Genomic DNA, 12405 nt, shown 5'->3' on the forward strand with positions numbered 1-12405 from the left:
CTGCTCCTACTACTACTGCTACCACTACTACCACTACTACTACTACTACTACTACTGTTGCTACTACTACTACCACTACTATTGTTACTACTACTACTGCTACTGCTACTACTACTACTACTGTTACTACTACTACCACTACTACTGTTACTACTACTACTACCACTACTACTGTTACTACTACCACTACTACTGTTACTACTGTTACTACTACTACCACTACTACTGTTACCACTACTACTGCTACTGCTACTACTACTACTACTACTACTACTACTGTTACTACTACTACCACTACTACTGTTACTACTACTACTACCACTACTACTGTTACTACTACTACTACCACTACTACTGTTACTACTACTACCACTACTACTGTTACTACTACTATTGTTACTACTACTACTGCTACTGCTACTACTACTACTACTGTTACTACTACTACCACTACTACTGTTACTACTACTACTACTACTGCTACTGTTACTCCTACTACTATTACTGTTACTCCTACTACCACTACTACTACTACTACTACCACTACTACTGCTACTACTGTTACTACTACTACCACTACTACTGTTACTACTGTTACTACTACTACCACTACTACTGTTACTACTACTACTGTTACTACTACTACCACTACTACTACTACTACTGTTACTACTACTACCACTACTACTGTTACTACTGTTACTACTACTACCACTACTACTGTTACTACTACTACTGTTACTACTACTACCACTACTACTGTTACTACTACTACCACTACTACTGTTACTACTACTACCACTACTACTACTACTACTGTTACTACTACTACTACCACTACTACTGCTACTACTGTTACTACTACTACCACTACTACGACTACTACCACTACTACTGTTACTACTACTACCACTACTACTGTTACTCCTACTACTACTACTGTTACTACTACTACTACTACTACTACTGCTCCTACTACTACTGCTACCACTACTACCACTACTACTACTACTACTGCTACTACTACTACTACTGTTACTACTACTACCACTACTACTGTTACTACTACTACTACCACTACTACTGTTACTACTACTACTACCACTACTACTGTTACTACTACTACCACTACTACTGTTACTACTACTACTACCACTACTACTGTTACTACTACTACCACTACTACTGTTACTACTACTACCACTACTACTGTTACTACTACTACTACCACTACTACTGTTACTACTACTACTACCACTACTACTGTTACTACTACTACCACTACTACTGTTACTACTACCACTACTACTGTTACTACTACTACCACTACTACTGTTACTACTACTACCACTACTATTGTTACTACTACTATTGTTACTACTACTACTGCTACTGCTACTACTACTACTACTGTTACTACTACTACCACTACTACTGTTACTACTGTTACTACTACTACCACTACTACTGTTACCACTACTACTGCTACTGCTACTACTACTACTACTACTACTACTGTTACTACTACTGTTACTACTGTTACCACTACTACTGCTACTGCTACTACTACTACTACTACTACTACTGTTACTACTACTGTTACTACTGTTACCACTACTACTGCTACTGCTACTACTACTACTACTACTACTGTTACTACTACTACCACTACTACTATTACTACTACTACTACCACTACTACTGTTACTACTGTTACCACTACTACTGCTACTGCTACTACTACTACTACTACTACTGTTACTACTACTACCACTACTACTATTACTACTGTTACTACTACTACTACTACTGTTACTCCTACTACTATTACTGTTACTCCTACTACCACTACTACTACTACTACCACTACTACTGCTACTACTGTTACTACTACTACCACTACTACTGTTACCACTGTTACTACTACTACCACTACTACTGTTACTACTACTACTGTTAGTACTACTACCACTACTACTGTTACTACTGTTACTACTACTACCACTACTACTGTTACTACTACTACTGTTACTACTACTACCACTACTACTACTACTACTGTTACTACTACTACTACCACTACTACTGTTACTACTGTTACTACTACTACCACTACTACCACTACTACCACTACTACTGTTACTACTACTACCACTACTACTGTTACTACTACTACTACTACTACTACTGCTACTACTACTACCACTACCACCACTACTACTACTACTACTACTACTGTTGCTACTACTACTACTACCACTACTACTGTTACTACTACTACTGTTACTACTACTACTGTTACTACTACTACTACTACTACTGTTACTACTACTACTGTTACTACTACTACTACTACCACTACTACTGTTACTACTACTACTACTACCACTACTACTGTTACTACTACTACTACTACTACTACTGCTACTACTACTACCACTACTACCACTACTACTACTACTACTACTACTACTGTTGCTACTACTACTACTACCACTACTACTGTTACTACTACTACTGTTACTACTACTACTACTACTACTGTTACTACTACTACTACTACCACTACTACTGTTACTACTACTACTACTACCACTACTACTGTTACTACTGTTACTACTACTACTACCACTACTACTGTTACTACTACTACTACTACCACTACTACTGTTACTACTACTACTGTTACTAGCTACTACTGTAGCTACTACTGTCTGTTTACATACTGACTGTCTGAACACGTAAAGCAGGAGTCATAACCATACCTGACAGGCTCAACAGTGAACATAGTCTCTTTATTGATTCTCTCTGCGACAGGTTTGGAAATCCTCAGCACAGTAGAAAGCGTATCACTGCATCCCAAAATGGCACCTTATTCCCTTCATAGTGCACTTCTTTTGTCCAGGGCCCACAATGCCTAAAGTAGTGTACTATATAGGAAATGGGGTGCTATTCGAGACGCTGCCAGAAGCAATTTTCAGTTTTGCTATCAGCGTCTCAGCAGTAGTAGCAGTTTAAGACCTTCACATGGTAGCAGTCCGTAACATCGTAATCTCAGTCAGATGTAATCTCACGATTTTAATGTCTCCATCTAAAATGTGCAGCAGCCTTGTGATTCAAATGATCCGCTGAAATGCCCGGATAAATGTGGTGTAGACGATTAGGCCTACAGTACCAACGAGAAATACTGTTTATCTCATATTGTAGTGTATTCAATCTTCTCTCTTCAACACTACTGTCTAGCCTCCACCTTTAACTCTACTGTCTAGCCTCCACCTTTAACTCTACTGTCTAGCCTCCACCTTTAACTCTACTGTCTAGCCTCCACCTTTAACTCTGTGGTGTTGTCCCTCTTCAACACTAGTGTCTAGCCTCCACCTTTAACTCTACTGTCTAGCCTCCACCTTTAACTCTACTGTCTAGCCTCCACCTTTAACTCTACTGTTTAGCCTCCACCTTTAACTCTACTGTCTAGCCTCCACCTTTAACTCTACTGTTTAGCCTCCACCTTTAACTCTGTGGTGTTGTCCCTCTTCAACACTAGTGTCTAGCCTCCACCTTTAACTCTACTGTCTAGCCTCCACCTTTAACTCTACTGTCTAGCCTCCACCTTTAACTCTACTGTTTAGCCTCCACCTTTAACTCTACTGTCTAGCCTCCACCTTTAACTCTACTGTTTAGCCTCCACCTTTAACTCTGTGGTGTTGTCCCTCTTCAACACTAGTGTCTAGCCTCCACCTTTAACTCTACTGTCTAGCCTCCACCTTTAACTCTGTGGTGTTGTCCCTCTTCAACACTAGTGTCTAGCCTCCACCTTTAACTCTACTATCTATCCTCCACCTTTAACTCTGTGGTGTTGTCCCTCTTCAACACTAGTGTCTAGCCTCCACCTTTAACTCTACTGTCTAGCCTCCACCTTTAACTCTGTGGTGTTGTCCCTCTTCAACACTAGTGTCTAGCCTCCACCTTTAACTCTCTGGTGTTGTCCCTCTTCAACACTAGTGCTAACCTCCACCTTTAACTCTACTGTCTAGCCTCCACCTTTAACTCTGTGGTGTTGTCCCTCTTCAACACTAGTGTCTAGCCTCCACCTTTAACTCTACTGTCTAGCCTCCACCTTTAACTCTACTGTTTAGCCTCCACCTTTAACTCTGTGGTGTTGTCCCTCTTCAACACTAGTGTCTAGCCTCCACCTTTAACTCTACTGTCTGGCCCTCACCTTTAACTCTACTGTCTAGCCTCCACCTTTAACTCTACTGTCTAGCCTCCACATTTAACTCTACTGTCTAGCCTCCACCTTCAACACTAGTGTCTAGCCTCCACCTTTAACTCTACTGTCTAGCCTCCACCTTTAACTCTACTGTCTAGCCTCCACCTTTAACTCTGTGGTGTTGTCCCTCTTCAACACTAGTGTCTAGCCTCCACCTTTAACTCTGTGGTGTTGTCCCTCTTCAACACTAGTGTCTAGCCTCCACCTCTAACTCTGTGGTGTTGTCCCTCTTCAACACTAGTGTCTAGCCTCCACCTTTAACTCTACTGTCTAGCCTCCACCTTTAACTCTACTGTCTAGCCTCCACCTTTAACTCTACTGTTTAGCCTCCACCTTTAACTCTACTGTCTAGCCTCCACCTTTAACTCTGTGGTGTTGTCTCTCTTCAACACTAGTGTCTAGCCTCCACCTTTAACTCTGTGGTGTTGTCCCTCTTCAACACTAGTGTCTAGCCTCCACCTTTAACTCTGTGGTGTTGTCCTTCTTCAACACTAGTGTCTAGCCTCCACCTTTAACTCTACTGTCTAGCCTCCACCTTTAACTCTGTGGTGTTGTCCCTCTTCAACACTAGTGTCTAGCCTCCACCTTTAACTCTACTGTCTAGCCTCCACCTTTAACTCTCTGGTGTTGTCCCTCTTCAACACTAGTGTCTAGCCTCCACCTTTAACTCTGTGGTGTTGTCCCTCTTCAACACTACTGTCTAGCCTCCACCTTTAACTCTACTGTCTAGCCTCCACCTTTAACTCTGTGGTGTTGTCCCTCTTCAACACTAGTGTCTAGCCTCCACCTTTAACTCTGTGGTGTTGTCCTTCTTCAACACTAGTGTCTAGCCTCCACCTTTAACTCTGTGGTGTTGTCCCTCTTCAACACTAGTGTCTAGCCTCCACCTTTAACTCTACTGTCTAGCCTCCACCTTTAACTCTACTGTTTAGCCTCCACCTTTAACTCTACTGTCTAGCCTCCACCTTTAACTCTGTGGTGTTGTCCCTCTTCAACACTAGTGTCTAGCCTCCACCTTTAACTCTACTGTCTAGCCTCCACCTTTAACTCTACTGTTTAGCCTCCACCTTTAACTCTACTGTCTAGCCTCCAACTTTAACTCTACTGTCTAGCCTCCACCTTTAACTCTGTGGTGTTGTCCCACTTCAACACTAGTGTCTAGCCTCCACCTTTAACTCTCTGGTGTTGTCCCTCTTCAACACTAGTGCTAACCTCCACCCTTAACTCTACTGTCTAGCCTCCACCTTTAACTCTGTGGTGTTGTCTCTCTTCAACACTAGTGTCTAGCCTCCACCTTTAACTCTACTGTCTAGCCTCCACCTTTAACTCTCTGGTGTTGTCCCTCTTCAACACTAGTGTCTAGCCTCCACCTTTAACTCTACTGTCTAGCCTCCACCTTTAACTCTACTGTTTAGCCTCCACCTTTAACTCTGTGGTGTTGTCCCACTTCAACACTAGTGTCTAGCCTCCACCTTTAACTCTCTGGTGTTGTCCCTCTTCAACACTAGTGTCTAGCCTCCACCTTTAACTCTGTGGTGTTGTCCCTCTTCAACACTAGTGTCTAGCCTCCACCTTTAACTCTACTGTCTAGCCTCCACCTTTAACTCTCTGGTGTTGTCCCTCTTCAACACTAGTGTCTAGCCTCCACCTTTAACTCTGTGGTGTTGTCCCTCTTCAACACTAGTGTCTAGCCTCCACCTTTAACTCTGTGGTGTTGTCCCTCTTCAACACTACTGTCTAGCCTCCACCTTTAACTCTGAATATCTGGTTGTTAAACTCTTGTCGTTAGTTTGATGAATATCTGATTGTTAATCCCAGGTTGTCAGTATTCAAAACGGCTCAGAGTCAAAGCACCAGGAGGCTCTTGTCTTGATTAGTATATTTACATTTCTTCTGTTGTGTTTCTCTTCCTGTCTGTGCAGGTAAATATGTTTACCAGCCCATGACCAGTGTGTGCCAGCTGCCGAGCACGGCGGTACCCTCTGACCCCTCTGAGTCCCCACCCACCATGAACCTGTCTGTCTCCCTCACCGAACGCTTCCTGAAGATCGCCCCCTGCTTCCAGTCCCCACCGTTCCTTCAGTCGCCCAAATACTGTGTCATAGCAGACCTCTTCATCGACGACTACATCGTCAAACGCATCAACGGGAAGATGTGTTATGTTCAACGTTCTCCTCCTCCCATCCCCGATCCTCCTGCTGCGGCACCTCCTCCTGCTGCGGCACCTCCTCCTGCTGCTGCACCTCCTCCTCCTGCGGCACCTCCTCCTCCTGTGGCACCTCCTCCTGCTGCTGTACCTCCTCCTGCTGCGGCACCTCCTCCTGCTGCGGCACCTCTTCCTGCGGCACCTCCTCCTGATGCTGCACCTCCTCCTGCTGCGGCACCTCCTCCTGTGGCACCTCCTCCTGCTGCGGCACCTCCTCCTGCTGCGGCACCTCCTCCTGCTGCTGCTCCTCCTCAGGTGCCTCCTCCCAGTAAGCCAACACGATCGGTTCACAACGACCACCACCACAACACACTACAGCCCCCCGTGGACAAGCCCCACCACAAAAGCCCTGTGCACCAACACAATCCCCCTGCACACAGTGAGAAGCAACACAAATCTTCTCTAGACAAGCATCACCCCTCTGTGGACTACAACAAAATACCACAACACTACAAAAGCTCTGTGGACAAGCATTACTACAGCACCCCAGTAGACCAGAGGGAGCACCACCACCATCACAGCCCTGTAGACAAGCTGAAAGGCCCCAAGATGGACGCCTGCTCCTCTCCATCCAGCTCCGAGGACTCTGGGATCAACGCGCTAGGTCGGCACTACCTGGAATCCTGTGAGTCAGAGTCAGAGGATCAGAATGAAGTGTTGAGCGCCGATGGAGATGGGAAATCTAGCCTCTGTAGTCTCTGTGACCAGGATGAGACCTCTCTGTTTTCTCCCTCTAAGTCCATGGTGGAGATCATAGAGAAGATTGAGACCACCGTGTGACAGACAGACACTTCACTGAGCACACCAGAGAGATACAACTATATTCTACTATATATATGGAGAACACAGCCTCCCTGGGAGCATTTGAAAAACAGCTCCAGATTTCTTGAGTTGGATTTAAAGTTGGATTTAAGGGACCTACAGTCCACCTAGTGGAGTTGACTTTGTTGTGGTCAGATATACAGTAGGTAACCCCACATGATAATGACCCTATGTGTTTTCTCAGAGACGGTCAAGGATCCCAGGTTTGGATGGTCTCTGGTTTATCCACCCCACTCTATATCTCTCCAGAACCCCTGCATGGTTTTGTTAGATAGATGGAGCTGTCTACCGTAGCAAAGATTTGACTAGAAATACAGAGGAAAACATGTCCTTTAACACTCACAGCAGCTGACCAAATATACTACTTACTAGTCCATCAACAGCCAATCACAGCCTTTATCAGCCCCTTAACTACCAACTACCAAGCCTTGCCCAACAACTCCTGCCTGCTTCTAAAAATAGAATCACAGTTGAAATCTTCAGAGAGAACTTTGAAGTTGTTTGACAATCAAGAAAGCACATTCCTTCCTCTACCTGCTGAGAAGACCCAACTACTCAACTCCTATCAGCCAATGATACAGTGTGGAAATACCAAATCACACGTTTACCAGAGCAAAGCATGGTAAACTAAGAGGAAAGAGGACCAGTGATTCCCACAGCTACTATGTACTTTATTACCTTGACCGGAAGCAGTGAAGTTACTGTCTCCTTTGCTCTTGAGGTGGTCGTTCACACCAGAACAACTGCTCAGAATAAAAGCACAGCACATACTGCACTGTATCCATTACCATGATGTACTGTTCAGTACTACCCATTATCATACTGCACTGTATCCATTACCATGATGTACTGTTTAGTATTACTCATTATCATACTGTACTGTATCCATTACCATACTGTACTGTTCAGTACTATCCATTACCATACTGTACTGTTCAGTACTATCCATTACCATACAATACTGTTCAGTACTACCCATTATCATACTGTACTGTTCAGTACTACCCATTATCATACTGTACTGTTCAGTACTATCCATTACCATACAATACTGTTCAGTACTACCCATTACCATGCAGTACTGTTCAGTACTATCCATTACCATACAATACTGTTCAGTACTACCCATTACCATGCAGTACTGTTCAGTACTATCCATTACCATACTGTACTGTTCAGTACTACTCATTACCATACAGTACTGTTCAGTACTACCCATTACCATACAGTACTGTTCAGTACTACTCATTACCATACAGTACTGTTCAGTACTACCCATTACCATACAGTACTGTTCAGTACTACTCATTACCATACAGTACTGTTCAGTACTACCCATTACCATACTGTTCAGTACTACTCATTACCATACAGTACTGTTCAGTACTTTTCATTACCATACAGTACTACCACCATTACCATAATGTACTGTTCAGTACTACCCATTACCATAATGTACTGTTCAGTACTACCCATTACCATACAGTACTGTTCAGTACTACTCATTACCATACAGTACTGTTCAGTACTTTTCATTACCATACAGTACTACCACCATTACCATACTGTACTGTTCAGTACTTTTCATTACCATACAGTACTACCACCATTACCATAATGTACTGTTCAGTACTACTCATTACCATACTGTACTGTATCCATTACCATACAGTACTCTTCAGTACTATTCATTACCATACAGTGCTGTTCAGTAATACCCATTACCCATTACCATACAGTACTACCCATTACCATACTGTTCAGTACTATTCATTACCATACAGTACTACCACCATTACCATACAGCACTGTCCAGTACTACTCATTACCATACAGTACTACCCATTACCATACTGTTCAGTACGATTCATTACCATACAGTACTGCTCAGTACTATTCATTACCATATAGTACTACCCATTACCATACAGTACTGTTCAGTACTACCCATTACCATACATTACTGTTCAGAACTATTCATTACCATACAGTACTGTCCTAGAATGGACTGTAGGTTTGGAGTGTCATAGCCTCTGTGTCCTAGAATGGACTGTAGGTTTGGAGGATGTCATAGCCTCTGTGTTCTAGAATGGACTGTTGGTTTGGAGTGTCATAGCTTCTGTGTTCTAGAATGGACTGTTGGTTTGGAGTGTCATAGCCTCTGTGTTCTAGAATGGACTGTTGGTTTGGAGTGTCATAGCTTCTGTGTTCTAGAATGGACTGTTGGTTTGGAGCATCATAGCTTCTGTATTCTAGAATGGACTGTTGGTTTGGAGTGTCATAGCGTCTGTATTCTAGAATGGACTGTTGGTTTGGAGCATCATAGCTTCTGTGTTTGAGAATGGACTTTTGGTTTGGAGTGTCATAGCCTCTGTATTCTAGAATGGACTTTTGGTTTGGAGTGTCATAGCCTCTGTGTTCTAGAATAGACTGTTGGTTTGGAGTGTCATAGCCTATGTGTTCTCGAATGGACTGTTGGTTTAGAATGTCATAGCCTCTGTGTTCTAGAATGGACTATTGGTTTAGAATGTCACGGCCTCTGTTTTCTAGAATGGACTGTTGGTTTAGAATGTCGTAGCCTCTGTGTTCTAGAATGGACTATTGGTTTAGAATGTCACGGCCTCTGTTTTCTAGAATGGACTGTTGGTTTAGAATGTCGTAGCCTCTGTGTTCTAGAATGGACTGTTGGTTTAGAATGTCGTAGCCTCTGTGTTCTACAATGGACTGTTAGTTTAGAATGTCATAGCCTCTGTGTTCTAGAATGGACTGTTGGTTTAGAATGTCATAGCCTCTGTGTTCTATAATGGACTGTTGGTTTGGAATGTCATAGCCTCTGTGTTCTAGAATGGACTGTTGGTTTGGGGTGTTGTAGCTTCTGTTTTCTAGAATGGACTATTGGTTAGAATGTCATATCCTCTTTGTTCTAGAATGGACTGTTGGTTTGGAATGTCATATCCTCTGTGTTCTCGAATGGACTGTTGGTTTGGAGGATGTCATAGCCTCTGTGTTCTATAATGGACTGTTGGTTTGGAGTGTCATAGCCTCTGTGTTCTAGAATGGACTGTTGGTTTAGAATGTCATACCCTCTCTTTTCTAGAATGGACTGTTGGTTTAGAATGTCATAGCCTCTGTTTTCTAGAATGGACTGTTTGTTTAGAATGTCATAGCCTCTGTGTTCTAGAATAGACTGTTGGTTTGGAGTGTCATAGCCTCTGTGTTCTAGAATGGACTGTTGGTTTAGAATGTCATAGCTTCTGTGTTCTAGAATAGACTGTTGGTTTGGAATGTCATAGCCTCTGTGTTCTAGAATGGACTGTTGGTTTGGAGTGTTGTAGCCTCTGTTTTCTAGAATGGACTGTTGGTTAGAATGTTATATCCTCTGTGTTCTCGAATGGACTGTTGGTTTGGAGGATGTCATAGCCTCTGTGTTCTAGAATGAACTGTTGGTTTGGAGTGTCATAGCCTCTGTGTTCTAGAATGGACTGTTGGTTTAGAATGTCATAGCTTCTGTGTTCTAGAATAGACTGTTGGTTTGGAATGTCATAGCCTCTGTGTCCTAGAATGGACTGTTGGTTTGGAGTGTTGTAGCCTCTGTTTTCTAGAATGGACTGTTGGTTAGAATGTTATATCCTCTGTGTTCTAGAATGGACTGTTGGTTTGGAGGATGTCATAGCCTCTGTGTTCTAGAATGGACTGTTGGTTTAGAATGTCATAGCCTCTGTGTTCTATAATGGACTGTTGGTTTGGAGGATGCCATAGCCTCTGTGTTCTAGAATGGACTGTTGGTTTGGAGGATGTCATAGCCTCTGTGTTCTAGAATTGACTGTTGGTTTGGAGGATGTCATAGCCTCTGTGTTCTAGAATGAACTGTTGGTTTGGAGGATGTCATAGCCTCTGTGTTCTATAATGGACTGTTGGTTTGGAGGATGCCATAGCCTCTGTGCTCTAGAATGGACTGTTGGTTTAGAATGTCATAGCCTCTGTTTTCTAGAATGGACTGTTGGTTTATAATGTCATAGCCTCTGTTTTCTAGAATGGACTGTTGGTTTAGAATGTCATAGCCTCTGTTTTCTAGAATGGACTGTTGGTTTAGAATGGCTTAGCCTCTGTGTTCTAGAATAGACTGTTGGTTTGGAATGTCATAGCCTCTGTGTTCTAGAATAGACTGTTGGTTTGGAATGTCATAGCCTCTGTTTTCTAGAATGGACCCGTTGGTTTAGAATGTCATAGCCTCTGTGTTCTAGAATAGACTGTTGGTTTGGAATGTCATAGCCTCTGTGTTCTAGAATGGACTGTTGGTTTGGAGGATGCCATAGCCTCTGTGTTCTAGAATGGACTGTTGGTTTAGAATGTCATAGCCTCTGTTTTCTATAATGGACTGTTGGTTTGGAGGATGCCATAGCCTCTGCGCTCTAGAATGGACTGTTGGTTTAGAATGTCATAGCCTCTGTTTTCTAGAATGGACTGTTTGTTTAGAATGTCATAGCCTCTGTTTTCTAGAATGGACTGTTGGTTTAGAATGTCATAGCCTCTGTGTTCTAGAATGGACTGTTGGTTTAGAATGTCATAGCCTCTGTGTTCTAGAATGGACTGTTGGTTTAGAATGTCATAGCCTCTGTTTTCTAGAATGGACTGTTTGTTTAGAATGTCATAGCCTCTGTGTTCTAGAATAGACTGTTGGTTTGGAGTGTCATAGCCTCTGTGTTCTAGAATGGACTGTTGGTTTGGAGTGTCATAGCCTCTGTGTCCTAGAATGGACTGTAGGTTTGGAGTGTCATAGCCTGTGTGTTCTAGAATGGACAGCTGGTTTGGAATGTCGTAGCCTCTGTGTTCTAGAATGGACTGTTGGTTTAGAATGTCATAGCCTCTGTGTTCTAGAATGGACTGTTGGTTTAGAATGTCATAACCTCTGTGTTCTATAATGGACTGTTGGTTTGGAATGTCATAGCCTCTGTGTTCTAGAATGGACTGTTGGTTTGGGGTGTTGTAGCTTCTGTTTTCTAGAATGGACTATTGGTTAGAATGTCATATCCTCTTTGTTCTAGAATGGACTGTTGGTTTGGAATGTTGTAGCCTCTGTGTTCTAGAATGGACTGTTTGTTTAGAA

The 12405-nt window shown here is 42.8% G+C and overlaps 1 protein-coding gene across 1 annotated transcript in view; it reads left to right on the plus strand.

Moving 5' to 3' along the window:
* The window catches only part of zgc:162707 (UPF0524 protein C3orf70 homolog B), a 33466-nt gene extending 23001 nt beyond the window's left edge, over positions 1-10465 (plus strand). Inside the window, exon 2 of the mRNA XM_065019743.1 lies at positions 6193-10465. Within this exon, the coding sequence (XP_064875815.1) occupies positions 6193-7256 (1064 nt within the window). The 3' untranslated portion in view covers positions 7257-10465. The remainder of the gene's footprint in view (positions 1-6192) is intronic.
* Positions 10466-12405: the final 1940 nt, after the last annotated feature.

Source organism: Oncorhynchus nerka, linkage group LG1, assembly GCF_034236695.1.
Source record: "Oncorhynchus nerka isolate Pitt River linkage group LG1, Oner_Uvic_2.0, whole genome shotgun sequence".
Classification (NCBI taxonomy): Eukaryota; Metazoa; Chordata; class Actinopteri; order Salmoniformes; family Salmonidae; genus Oncorhynchus; species Oncorhynchus nerka.